This window comes from Saccostrea cucullata, unplaced genomic scaffold (genome assembly GCF_032062105.1).
Source record: "Saccostrea cucullata isolate Sc308-1 unplaced genomic scaffold, CSIRO_AGI_Scuc_v1 ctg1055, whole genome shotgun sequence".
Taxonomy (NCBI): Eukaryota; Metazoa; Mollusca; class Bivalvia; order Ostreida; family Ostreidae; genus Saccostrea; species Saccostrea cuccullata.
Window position 1 is genome coordinate 372,738 of NW_026929665.1, and position 14,825 is coordinate 387,562.

Consider the following 14,825-nt stretch of genomic DNA (forward strand, 5'->3'; position numbering starts at 1 on the left):
CTCTAGAATTTTTATTCTCTCAAGAATGAATTTTGTGTCTGTGGTCCTGTTTTATTTATAACTACACAAAAAAACTGTGCCCTGTTTTAAAAAAGAACTTCTGAGTATGAGACCAAAAATACAGTGGACCCTTTTTTCCGGACGCTTTGGTTCCCAGTCAATTTGTCCGGAAATGTAATTTCCGGATATCTGAATCACAAATTAAACAAGACAAAGTAACATTTAAAAATTTCGTTCCGATGAAAAATCGTCCGAATACTGAAGCATCCGGATATCTGGCGTCCGGATATCTGAAGGTCCACTGTAATTCTGCACTTTGTATTTTCCTGAATTTTGAAATGATTTTAACCTTTTTAAAATGAGTTTAAAAAGATATATTTTTATGCTAACAATCTTGACCATAATTATTAATTTTGCAAGATTTTAAAATCAACTAAATTCTTTAGTCTTATTCATATTTGTATGTTACGTGTATTTAAAAAATGTTGAAATCTTAAAAATCTTCTCAAGAGCAGCAAGGACTTTCTGTAATTGGTCATATTTATATGGAAGCATCCTCAGGTAGTGTTAATTTAAATTTATTCAAATCATGACCCCCTGGGGTAGGGCTGGGTCACTAGGGACAATCAAAGTTTTACATAGAAATACATGGGAATTTCTTAAAAAAACATTGGAAAAAACATTTTTTCCAAAACCACCGGGAAAGGAAAAATTGAAACTTGTGGTAGCATCCTAAGATTGTCTGGATTTGATTTTTTTTTCAAATCATGGCACCCTGGGGGTGAAATGAGGCCACAATGAAAAATCAACTTTTCCATAGGAATAATTATACCCCCCGCAAACGAAGTTTGGGGGGGGTATATAGGAATCACCTTGTCCGTCTTTTTAAAAATAACTTTTTAACAACAGCTGTCCATCTGATTGGTTAATCGTTCCGGTCCATATCTTTTTACAGAGTGTGACATTCAAGTTTGTTACTACTCCACACTAAGATTGCTCATGACCTAAGGGTGTGTCATGACCTTGACCCAAGGTCATTTGGGCATAAGTTCAAGGTCACTGGAAGAAAAATTTCATAATTACGGTCCTTGTCTTTCTATATACTTGTTAGGTTTTTATTTCACACAAAGATTGCTCATGACCCAAGGATGTGTCATGACCTTGACCCAAGGTCATTTGGGGAAGTTCAAGGTCACTGGAAGAAATATTCATAATTCGTGTATACCGCATATTTTTCTTATGGATAAACTTGGTAGGTTTTCATTTCACACAAAGATTGCCCATGACCCAAGGGTGTGTCATGACCTTGACCCAAGGTCATTTGGAGAAGTTCAAGGTCACTGGAAGAAAAATTTTATAATTCGTGTCCGGTCCATATCTTTCTTATGGATAAACTTGGTAGGTTCTCATTTCACTGAAAGATTGCACATGACCCAATGGTGTGTCATGACCTAAACCCAAGGTCATTTGGGAAAGTTCAAGGTCACTGGAATAAAAATTTCATAATTCAAGTCCGGTCCATATCTTTCTTATGGATAAACTTGGTAGGTTCTCATTTCACTGAAAGATTGCACATGACCCAAGGGTGTGTCATGACCTTGACCCACGGTTATTTGGGGAAATGCAATACTATAGAAAAATTTCAAAAGTTTTTGATATATCTTTTTTATGAAAAAAGCCATCGCGATCGGTACTTTTGAAAAACCCAGCGGGGGTATTTTGTCCCGTATGGACAGTTCTAGTTAAAAAATTCTTTTTACAACTGCAGAGCCATTGTTTGGTTAATTTATATGGAAGCCAATTTAGGTAGTGTAGATTCAAGTTTGTTCAAATTATGAGGCCTTGGATAGGTGAGGGCCAGAAGGGCCACAAGAGAATATGAAGCATACAGGGAAAAAAACAAAATTGTTTTCATTTTTTTAAAGCCATGATTTGTCAAAGAAATATGGTAACATACTCAATTAATGTAAATTCAAGTTCAAATCATCCTCCCATTTGAGATAGGAGAACTAGCCAACATGCTCAGGTGAGAGATTTGGCCCATGGGCCTTTTGTTTTGTAACAGAGAACCATGGAAAGCTAATACTTGCTATCAAGATTGTTAAAGACCAAGGAATGTGCACTCATCTTGACCCGAGTCATTTTGGCAAGTTCAAATGTGGTAGTGTAAGATACATGGCATCCTACTAGCTTGGGCTAGTGGGTTAACCCTTTAGCTCAATTGGTAGAGCACTGGACTGGCATGTCAAAGGTCCCAAGTTCAATCCCCGGCATAGGCAATAAATTGTCTCTGTTACATTTGGCGCCCACGTTAGGACCCGGGTGTTCTCTGGCAGGTGAAAGTGATTGCCCCCAGAACTTAGCCCCACAGGCATCGGCACTCCGAAAGAGATGAGGACATCTCATTATCTGGAGGGGGACAATGTGGTAGTGTAAGATACATGGCATCCTACTTGCCTGGGCTAGTGGGTTAACCCTTTAGCTCAATTGGTAGAGCACTTATTCATGAGAGATGAGAAATAGTGAAAATTTTATGCAGAGGTTTTAAAATGTCTCTGTTACACAAAGTCACTAGCATATAAAAAATATAGAATTCTTGTTTGGGCTTATACATTGTGATGGAAGGAATGTGTATAATTTGAGGTTGTGCCAAGATCAATTCAGCCAGTTCAATTTAATTGTAAAAAAAAAAGTAGAAAAATTGTTTAGGTGATTACTCTGTAGTGGAAAATCATTTGAAGCTAATATTTTGCAAAAAAATTGATAACGTCCTAAGAAAGAATGTGTGATGTCTTTCACCCAAGGTCATTCTGGTGAGTTAAAGTTACTAAAAAGAAAAGTAGAAAAGACTTTTCTGGGATATAGGTTTGTATTGGAGAGTCATTAAAACCGCATACTTATTTCAAAGATGGTTTATGGCCAATACGGCTTGACTGTATACTGTGACCTTCATTTAAAATAATGAAAACAAAAATTGAAGAAAATTACAAAATTCATGGCTGATTTACAATTTTCTAGTGGAGGTGCATTGGATGTCCATATTTCATTTAAAGATGATTTATCACCTGAAGATTTGTCTTAATTTGATCTAAGGTCATTTAGGCAAGTTCAAGGTCACATTTGCAAAATTGCATTAGAGGCATTATTTTTTTTTTTTTTGTTAGCTTGCTCTTAATATCTTTAGGTATCTTTTAGTAGAATAGTAGAATACAACATAAAAAAAACAAAGCCTTACTACACTGTATCTTAGAAGGAATTCATCATACGAAAGGAGATAACCTTTTGTGTTGGAAGACATGACATTTCATATAGCAGCTAGTGGTTTAATGTTTGTACTTGTATGCTTACTAATTTGTACGTCTACTTTTCAAATTCAGACAACGCAAAGAGACACAAACTTGAGATGGGCAATCAGGAGTCAGGAATTAAAGTTCCTAGAATGGACGAAGATTGTAAAGCAGGTGGGTTTGATCCTTTGGAATAAAATAAGTGTAAATCATATATCCTGGATTTATGAAGTAGTGATTCATTTGTAGCTCTACCAATAAAAGACAAAAGGCTAATAGGGAGGTAAATTGTCCCTAGCTCATCTGTCTTTCTAGCTGTCCATGGAAAACATCTCTCATTCTACCAACAGAGTTTAGGTCACTGAAAATTAGTACACTTAATACACTTAGTACATACCTATTTTAGGGATGAGTTTTTTAAGCCCTGTCATTGATGTTTTGAGGCAATTTGCCTGTTTGTCTCCAAAAAATTGAACCTATCTCATAACATTTTTAGCTCACCTGAGCCGAAGGCTCAAGTGAGCTTTTCTGATCAAAATTTGTCCGTTGTCTGTCGTCATTGTTGTTGTCGTCGTTAACTTTTCACATTTTCGACTTGTTCTCAAGAACCACTGGGCCAATTTCAACCAAACTTGGCACAAAGTATCCTTAGGTGAAGGGGATTCAAATTTGTTCAAATGAAGGGCCACGCCCTTATTCAAGGGGAGATAATTAAGAAATAATGAAAATTTGATGGTATGTTTTAAAAATCTTCTTGTCAAGAACCAATGTGCCAGGAAAGATGAAACCTATAGGGAAGCATCCTCAGGTAGTGTAGACTCAAATTTGTTCACATCATGACCCCCTGGGGGTAGGGCGGGGCCACAATGGCCGATCAAAGTTTTACATAGAAATATATAGGAAAATTCTTTAAAAATCTTCTTATCAATAACCACTGTGCCAGGAAAGATGAAACTTATATGAAAGGATCCTCAGGTCATGTAGATTCAAGTTTATTCAAATCATGACCCCCGGGGGTAGGGTGGGGCCACAATGACCAATCAAAGTTTTACAGAGAAATATATAGGAAATTTCTCTAAAAATCTTCTCAAGAACCACTGCGCCAGGAAAGATGAAACTTATACGGAAGCATCCTCAGGTAGTGTAGATTCAAATTTGTTCAAATCATGACCCCCTGGGGGTAGGACGGAGCCACAATGGCCGATCAAAGTTTTACATAGAAATATATAGGAAAATTTTTTAAAATCTTCTTCTCAATAATAGCTGAGGCATGAATGATCATACATGTATTTATATGGAAGCATCCTCTGGTAGTGGACATTCAATTTTGTTCAATTTATGATCCCTAGGGGTAGGGCGGGGCCACAATATGGAATCCAAGTTTTAAATAGAAATCTTTAAAATTCTTCTTTTCAAGAATAGCCATGATTAGTCCTGTTCATATGGAAGCATTCTCAGGTAGTGTAGATTCAATTTTGTTCAACTCATGACCCCTGGGGGCAAAGGGCGGGGCCAATGTAAGTTCAAATGTAAAGGGCAATAAAGCCACAGGTAGTCTAACAAATATGCAAGCATCCTTAGTTAGTGAAGATTCAAGTTTGTTCAAATCATACCCTCTCCCTTTTAAGGATTGGTTGGGACCACTATTGGGTTAAAACTTTTCAATAACCAAGCCACATTGCTCAGGTGAGCAATGTGGCCCATGGACTTCTTGTTATTTGTTAGTGCTGGGTCTTTCATATTTCCTCTGTATACTTCTTGTGAAAAGACCTCTTTTGGTACCCTTGATCATATTTAACCTCTTGACCTTGTAATTTGATCTACTGTAGCAAAATAAAAAGCCTACAACCTTTCCCATAACATTTTCTTAATTTGAGAAGCAACATTTATGTTTAATATGTACATGTCTTGTGACCTGACCTTGCATGAGGCACTTGCACTTCACCTTTTGACCTTGAACTTGGCAACTTATTTTGTAGAGGACAGTGGGAGCGACTATGAAGGTCTGCAGGATCCTCCCGTGCGACGTCAGTTACAGAACATCCTCCGACAATATCCTGATGGACCCCAGATCATCAGGGTAAGTTACAGAACATTCTCCGACAATGTCTTGACAGACCCCAGATCATCAGGGTAAGTTACAGAACGGACCCCAGATCATCAAGGCAAGTTACAGATGGACCTCAGATCATCAGGGTAAGTTACAGAACATCCTTTAACCATATCCTGACTGACCCCAGATCATCAGGGTATGTTACAGAACAGACCCCAGATCATCAGGGTAAGTTACTAGTACAGAACAGACCCCAGATCATCAGGGTAAGTTACAGAACATCCTCAGACAGTATCCTGACAGACCCTAGATCACCAGGGTAAGTTACAGAACATTCTACAACAATATCTTGACGGACCCCAGATCATCAGGGTAAGTTACAGAACATCCTCTGACAGTATCCTAACAGACCCCAGATCACCAGGGTAAGTTACAGAACATTCTACGACAATATCTTGACGGACCCCAGATCATCAGGGTAAGTTACAGAACAGACCCCAGATCATCAGGGTAAGTTACAGAACGAACCCCAGATCATCAGGGTAAGTTAAAGAACAGACCCCAGATCATCAGGGTAAGTTACAGAACATCCACTGACAGTATCCTGACAGACCCCAGATCATCAGGGTAAGTTACAGAACAGACCCCAGATCATCAGGGTAAGTTAAAGAACAGACCCCAGATCATCAGGGTAAGTTACAGAATGGACCCCAGATCATCAGGGTAAGTTACAGAATGGACCCCAGATCATCAGGGTAAGTTACAGAATGGACCCCAGATCATCAGGGTAAGTTACAGAATGGACCCCAGATCATCAGGGTAAGTTACAGAATGGACCCCAGATCATCAGGGTAAGTTACAAAACGGACCCTAGATCATCAGGGTAAGTTACTAAATGGACCCCAGATCATCAGGGTAAGTTACAGAACATCCTTTAACCATATCCTGATTGACCCCAGATCATCAAGGTCACTCAGAGTGTCCATCAGTAAAATGTCACTGTATGTAAATTTTAACAAGTAACTCTAATAGAATAATCTGTTTCTATGTTTTGTTCCCTGACAGGAGCTGGTACAGAACGCTGAAGATGCTAAAGCCAGTACTTTCAAGGTTATGACATGTATGGAGGATAATTTAGGGGATGGAGATTTTGACTCCAAATACAAAAAAATCTTCCAGGTAAACAAAATTTTAAACACAAATATATGAATGATCAAAGGTGAAAATAAAATCTTACAGTTTATTTCATTAATTGAGCTTTTCTTTTCGTCTGTCATTCAACAAGAAATAAAAATAAACTGATGATGAAGATGATGTGAAATCATCCATTTTCCAATTGCTTTTAGGGACCAGCTCTATGTGCATTCAATGATCGCGTTTTTACTGAAAATGACTGGAAAGGCATCAAAACAATTTATGTCAGCGTGAAAGAAAAAGATGACACCTTTAAGATTGGGCGATTTGGACTTGGGTTCAAATCAGTTTTCCATCTCACAGGTACGCATTGAAATTTTGTCCCCACAACAATGTTAAGGATGGGGAGTCCATTTATGCTGGAATTCCTTTGTCTATCTGACAGTCTATTCCTCCAGTTATTTGTCTGTGGAGGCAAGGTTAAAAGCAGGTTTTATGAACATTAAAGGCATTTTTTAGCTCTTCTGAGCCAAAGGCTCAAAGAGCTAATGCTATGGCCATTTGTGCGGTGTGCATCAACTTTTTAGAATATGGGGTATAACTAAAGAACCCCTTGGCTAATCAGTACCAAATTTGTCACAGGGTATCCTTGGCCCAAGGGCTACCATTTATACTAAGTTGGGACCCTTAAGCAAGGGGAGATAATCAGGAAAACAAAACCAAAAGTACTGGTTGCTAAAAAATCTTCTTCTCCATAATCACCAGGCAGATTTTCACCAAACGTACATACAAGGATCAGGATATGTCAAAGATTAAAATTTGCATGGGGAATTACCCTGGGGCAAAGGGCGTGGTCTCAAGGTCACTTCAAAGTTGACCTAAATTTACAATTGATAAAAACGTGTATATTTTGCTCACTATAAGGACTAGGATCATCAAATCTTGTAAGTTGATGCATCTTACGACTTAACATCATGTTAACTCAAAAGTAGGTCACGGTGACCTACTTTTTAAATTTTGCGAGGATTTGTTTTCAAATTTATTTGAGGGCATATTTTGGACACTTTAAGGCCTATGATCATCAAACTTTGTCAGTTGATGCAAACAATGTCAACTTAAAAGTAGGTCACCCTGACCTACTTTTTGCTCACCTGAGCCAAAGGCTCAAGTGAGCTTTTCTGATCACAATTTGTCCGTTGTCTGTTGTCGTCGTTGTTGTAAACTTTTCACATTTTCATCTTCTTCTCAAGAACTGCTGGGCCAATTTCAACCAAACTTGCCACAAAGTATCCTTGGGTAAAGGGGATTTGAGTTTGTTCAAATGAAGGGCCTCGCCCTCATTCAAGGGGAGATAATTGGGAATTAATGAAAATTTGGTGGTATGTTATAAAAATCTTCCTCTCAAGAACCACTGTGCCAGGAAAGATGTAACTTATGGGGAAACATCCTCACGTAGTGTAGATTCAAGTTTGTTCAAATCATGACCCCCCGGGGGTAGGGCGGGGCCACAATGGCCGACTTAAGTTTTACATAGAAATATATAGGAAAATTCTTTAAAAATCTTCTCAAGAACCACTGGGCTAGGAAAGATGAAACTTATGGGGAAACATCCTCAGGTAGTGTAGATTGAAGTTTGTTCAAATCATGACCCCTGGGGGTAGGGCGGGGCCACAATGCCCGACAAAAGAATTACATAGAGATATATAGGAAAATTCTTTAAAAATCTTCTTCTCAAGAATAACAAAGCCATAATTGATCATATTCATATGGAAGCATCCTCAGGTAGTGTAGATTCAAGTTTGTTCAAATCATGACCCCCGGGGGTAGGGCGGGGCCATAATGGCCGACCAAAGTTTTACATAGAGATATATAGGAAAATTCTTTAAAAATCTTCTTCTCAAGAATATCAAAGCCATAACTGATCATATTTATGTGGAAGCATCTTTAGGTAGTGTAGATTTAAGTTTGTTCAAATCATGACCCCCGGGGGGTAGGGCAGGGCCACAATGGCCGACCAAATTTTTACATAGAAATATATATAGGAAAATTCTTTCAAAATCTTCTTCTCAAGAATAACAAAGCCATGATTGGTCACTGGACTACTTCTGGATTTAGACTATTTAATTATAAACCAATTTCTACTTTTTCCTAGCCACAGTGCTCAGGTGAGCGATGTGGCCCATGGGCCTCTTGTTGAACTTTATGACTTATCCTTTTAAAAACATTAAATCCCATTATTTCAGACACTGGGAGGTTTAGAATCATCAAATCTTGTACTTTGATGCATCTTGGGACCTTAAAACATACTTATGATAAAGTAGGTCACTGTGACCTACTTTTTGAATTTTGCTGACATTTGTTTTCAAATTGTTTAAAATGCATCTTTTGATTACCTTCAGACCTACGATCATCAAACTTGGTCAGTAGATGCATCTTGGGTCTTTGAAAAATGTCAACCAAAACGTTGGTCACGATGACCTACTTTCGACATTTTATGGCTATATTTAAGTATCTTAGGTATTTATTGGCTTAGAATCATCAAACTTTGTGAGTTGATGCATCTTGGGTTTTCGGAGAGTGACGACCTACTTTTGACATTTTATGGCTTTATTTATGTATCTCTGGTACTTATTGACCTAAAATCATCAAACTTTGTCAGTTGTGTCACCTTGGGTTTTCAGAGAACGTCGACCAAAAAGTAGGTCACATTGACCTACTTTTGACATTTTATGGCTATATTTAAGTATCTCAGGCACTTATTGGCTAAGAATCATCAAACTTTGTCAGTTGAGGCATCTTGGGTTTTCAGAGAATTCTTCAGCCAAAAAGTAGGTCACAGTGACCTACTTTTGAATATCTCAGGTACGTATTAGCTTAGAATCATCAAACTTTGTCAGTTTAGGCACCTTGGGTTTTCTGAGAACTTCGACCAAAATGTTGGTCACTGTGATCTACTTTTGACATTTTATGGCTATATTTAATTATATAGTATCTGGTACTTATTGGCTTGGAATTATCAAACTTTGTCAGTTGAGGCATCTTAGGGTTTCATTGAATGTCCAACAAGAAGTACGTCACGGTGACCTAATTTTGAATATCTCAGGTACTTGTTGGCTTAGAATCATCAAATTTTTTCAGTTAGGCATCTTGGGTTTTCGGAGAATGTCGACCAAAAAGTAGGTCACAGTGACCTTCTTTTGAATATCTCAGGTATTTATTGGCTTAGAATCATCAAATTTTGTCAGTTTAGGCATTATGGGTTTTTGAATAATGTCGACCAAAAAGTAGGTCACCGTGACCTACTTTTGACATTTGATGGCTATATTTAATTATCTCTGATACTAATTGGTTTAGAATCGTCAAACTTTGTCAGATGATGCATCTTGGGTTTTCAGAGAATGTTGACCAAAAAGTAGGTCATGGTGACCTACTTTTGAATATCTCAGGTACTAATTAATTAGAATCATCAGTCTTTGTCAATTAATGTATCTTGAGTCCTCAGAAAATTTCAATCAAAAGGTAGGTCACTGTGACCTACTTATGGTATTTTATAATTATATTATAATAGAGTCCTTAGAAAATTTCAATCAAAAGGTAGGTCACTGTGACCTACTTATGGTATTTTATGATTATATTATAATATCTTCAGTCTTAACTGGCTAAATATTATCAAACTTTGTAAGTTGATGCATTTTGGGTCTTATTATACTAATAGAGTAGGAGGCTTCTAATAGAAGTGATAGATCGTACAATTTATCAGAAGAGCGATTCTAGGCCCTCTTGTTATAATATTATACCACGGTTTTGAAGGAGATGGGGGTATACTGTTTTACCATTGTGTGTCCGTCTGTCTGTCCTGTCTAGCTGTCTGTAACAAATTTTCGTCGCAGTTTTCTCAGCAACTAATCCTTACAGATGCTTGAAATTTTAAAACAATCTTCTCTGAGGCATGCCATATGATGGGATACATTTTTGTTAAAATCCAATGTCGACTTCCTGTTTGTCTTTGTGTCTGTACATTTCATACATAAAAAAATTCGTTGCAGTTTTCTCAGCGTTTACTCATCACATATGCTTGAAATTTTAACACAGTCTTTCCTAAGGCATGCCATATGGTGGGATACATTTTTAAAAAATCCTATATCTACTTCCTGTTTGTGGGTTTTTTTCATTTCATACATAAAATTTTTTCGTTGAAGTTTCTCGGCAACTACTCATCGCAGATGCTTGAAATTTTAACACAATCTTCTTAGGCATGCCATATGTTGGATATTCAACTTCCTGTTTGTCTTTCCATTTCATTCGTAACAAATTTTTGTCACATTTTTCTCATCAACTACTCATAACAGATGCTTGAAATTTTAGTGCACTCTTTCTTGGGGCATGCCATATGGTGGGATTAATTTTGATGTGAATCTGATGTCAACTTCCTATATTTCTGTGAATCTGCCTGTAAATGAGCTTGTATATATTAACGTGATAGTGTGTTTATTCACATTAGAGCAGGGGTATTACTAGAGAGCATTGGCCTACATACTTCTTATTTAGAACATTAATTGACACTACAAACTTGCAACCAGATGCTCAACCATAGCAAAAATTTTTGTTCTTTGCAGGAGGAATAAGAGAAAGTTCCATTTTCATTTTATTTTATATAAACTCGGGTAGCAGAATACAATTCTTTTTTACCCTGCGACAAGGCAATCATGCCCTAGCTAAATTATATTGATACCCCCCCCCCCCCCCGCAAACGAAGTTTAGGGGGGGTATATTGGAATCACCATGTCCGTCTGTCCGTCCATCTGTAGAGAAGATTTTGTCTGGACCATTACTCAGAAACTATTGGAAGGATTTGTCTGAAAATTTGTACACATATCATGCACCGTATGAAGTTGTGCATCTGATATTTTCATCTTGATTCGATTATTATTTTGAATTTTACAGGTGTTTTTTCATTTTTATTTTGTGGTTTTGTCCAGACCGTTTCTCAGAAACTATTGCAAGGATTAATCTGAAAATTTGTACACTTATTATTCACCATATGAAGGTGTGCACCTGGAATTTTCAACTCTTTTTATTCATTTTTTGGCATTTTACAGGTTTTATTTTTTATTTTAATTGACTTGTTCATTTTGGGCTCATGTATAAGGTTTGAGACATAGAATCTAGAATATCTGTACAAAAATACTACAGCTTAAAACTACTCATAAAAACTTTAAAAAAAGAAACATCATCAAGTGTTAAAAACAGTTCTTACATTGCACAGAAGATAATGTAATTTCATTTGTCTCTTGGGAATAATGACTGAACATGCATCCAGTTAAAGATAAATTAATGAGTTTGGTGTGAGAAGTTGAACATTAAGGCATCTCATTATCAATCATGTGTTATCTCCTGGGAATCGGGCACAAGAATTAAAGATCTCTCTTCTCTTATTCTCTTAATTGTAATTTATTGTCTGTCAAAGCACTTCATTACTTGATGACCAGCTCTTTATTTTCAAAATGAATTTGATATAAATTATTAAGTTATCAAGATTAATTTGATTTTGTATAATATGATTTTTTTTCAACAATCAGTTTGCAGAGGGACATAACACATACTTGCAATATATTTTTTTAATGCAGAAATAAAAAAATAAAATAAAAAAAATAATGTTACAATGGAATTACAATGTATTAGTATTGATGTTTCATTTGGTTGCACCTTTGTTTCATTCATTAAGAAACATGATAGCAATTATATTTCACTGCAAATTTTTGTAAGTAAATTGTGAACACCTCTAGATCCATAAGGTATTTTTGAATTGGCACCTTCTCTGAAAAACCCAGCGGGGGGTATTTGTCCCAATTGGACAGTTCTAGTTTTAGTTTAAGACATTAATAGAAGCTCTACTAAATAAACTCAAGAATATAGTGGAATACTCCTAACAAAAAAGTATACAAAAGTGATACTAAGTTGATTGGTAGGAATCCTTAGAATTTTTAAATGGCTCTTCAGGTTCTTAGTTTACTTGCTTTCATTCTTGCCTTTTTTTTTCACTGACATAGATACACCGGTCATCATAAGTGGTGATAGGCTCTTAATTATCGACCCAACCAGCAGGACAGAAAAAGTGTGTCACAATGTCACCTTCAAGAAGCTTACATCAAGGTACAAATTCACCCTGTGGCCAGTACTGAGGAAGGTCCTCAACTTGGACAATGGAGGCGTTTTTGGATTGGAAACATCTAATGTACAAGAAGGATATTTCCCAAGTAAGTAAAAAAAAAAACATTGTATTCCATAAATCCAAAAATACTATTTAAAAAATCTCTATAGTTGATAGAAGTTTTTATGTTGGAAATTTGTTCATCTATTAGCAGTGTGTGAACTTGTTTCTCATTAACCCTTTTCAATATGAACCATGCACATCATCAAATAGAGGGAATTTAAGTTTGTTGTTTTGAATTTCTTTACAGATACTTTGTTTTGGTTCCCCCTGAGAAGAGCACCATCCTCTCTCCTGGACAAGATTTACCTCCCCTCAAGAATGATGGAACTAATGGAATCATTCAGAAAAGAGGCAGACACAACCCTGCTGTTTCTTCGATACATCAATTCTATTACAATAATGGAAAACAGGGACAGTGTATTGTATGAAGTGACTATAGAGGGAACCGGTGCATCAGTAGACAACTTCTCTGACTTACGAGAATGCACAAGAGATTGGTTAAAGAACACAAGCACAAAACCAGAGGATTCCCAAAGTGTTGCATACAATGCCCTGGTCATCACAAAGGATGGAAAAGAGGGTTCAGGAAAGAAAGCCGAGTTCAAAATCGTCAATTTTTACCAAGGCACAAAAGAAATGTCACAGGATCTCAAAACCTTGTCAGAAGATGGAGATAATGCACCTTTTGTTGGCGTAGCTTATCCTCTACAGAAGGAGGAATCATTTTCTGCTCATGTGTTCTGTTTTCTGCCTTTGCCTTTTCAGTCCAGTAGTTTGACCAATCTACCTGTACATGTGAATGGGTTCTTTAACTTGGACCCAGCTCGAGATCACGTGCTACAAGCCACAGCAGGGCAGGTAGGCAAGAGAGACAAAAACATAGAATGGAATGAGCTGCTGATCAAAGAAGTGATATCTCAAGCGTACATAAAGCTGATTAAAGAACTCCTCAAGGAAGGGAATTCACGGGAGACGATCTACCGCTGCTTACCTGATGTACAGAGAGTGGACAATGATTTGTGGAAACTCCTCCTTCACCCTGTGCTAGAGAATGTCCTCAGAATGAACATCTTCCAGCCTGAGAAACAGGAGAAAACGTGGGTTAGTTATGAACAGGCTGTGTTTGATGTTTTTGTTGACAGAGAAAGAAAAATGGCAAAGAAAACAAAGGAAGTTGTGATTAAGGTGATCAAAAAATACGGTGAAAATTTGGTCAGATTGCCAGATCATTTGAAAATTTTAGTAGAGTCACATACAGAATACAGATTTCTACCTAAAATCCAGCCAAAGCTTATTAGGTCAGACTATATTGCCAATCTTCTGCTGAAAGGTAACCGGTATAAAGAGAAGAAGAGATACACCAAATTAGTACTTCTGGATTATTTCTTAGAATATAGTCATCAAGAAGTATGGAAACACCTGGAACTGTTGCCAACAAATGACAAGACCCACTTTGTGTCTCTAGCATCCACACTAACTCTGTATTTATGTTCAGAAACTGAAGCTGCTCTGTTTCCAGGGTTAGAGAGACAATTGTTATCTGACTTAAGAGAAGACATGGAAGAAAAATTGATGTCAATCCAAATTCCATCAAGTAAGTTATAACAAAGCATGCACATGTACTTCAATTAATTTTTTATCCTTAGTTATATTTTTAAAACTGCCAAAATCTCTTCTTCAAACTAAAACTTTTTCTAAAAGCAACATTTTTCTCTTTCTCTTTGTATTTTGTTTTTTTTTTACACATATTTGCACATACTTTATAGACTTTCTTTCTTTGGTTAGAGTTTTTAAAGAATATATGATACAGCCCTAATGTACATGTACTTCAATTAATTTTTTAAGATTTTTTCCAAAATCTCTTCCTTTTTTTAACATACTGCAAAGCATCAGTGGAAGCACAAGGAATTATGTCATCCACTCAACTTGACAACACAAATAGGCAAAAGGTTTCATCTTGGATCAAAAGGGTTTGGTCGTTTTTGTCTGAAAATCAAGGTCTACTACCAGAAGTTGAAACTCTTCCAATTCTTCCAGAATCAAGGAATGGAAAGTCAGCTATTCATAGCCTGCATTCTTTGAAGGGAGACTATATGCTTACACAGTCACATGGTTTGACTCCACTTCCTGTTGAGGT

At 36.8% G+C, this 14,825-nt stretch overlaps 1 protein-coding gene across 1 annotated transcript in view; it reads left to right on the top strand.

Annotated features, from left to right (window-relative positions):
- LOC134281654 (sacsin-like) overlaps nt 1–14,282 on the top strand; it is a gene marked incomplete at its 3' end in the record, with an annotated part of 35,666 nt that extends 21,384 nt beyond the window's left edge. The window contains exons 5-10 of the mRNA XM_062764082.1: nt 3,378–3,461; nt 5,267–5,367; nt 6,406–6,519; nt 6,687–6,837; nt 12,525–12,731; nt 12,936–14,282. Of these exons, the coding sequence (XP_062620066.1) occupies nt 3,378–3,461; nt 5,267–5,367; nt 6,406–6,519; nt 6,687–6,837; nt 12,525–12,731; nt 12,936–14,282 (2,004 nt within the window). The remainder of the gene's footprint in view (nt 1–3,377; nt 3,462–5,266; nt 5,368–6,405; nt 6,520–6,686; nt 6,838–12,524; nt 12,732–12,935) is intronic.
- Between the last annotated feature and the right edge of the window lie 543 nt (nt 14,283–14,825).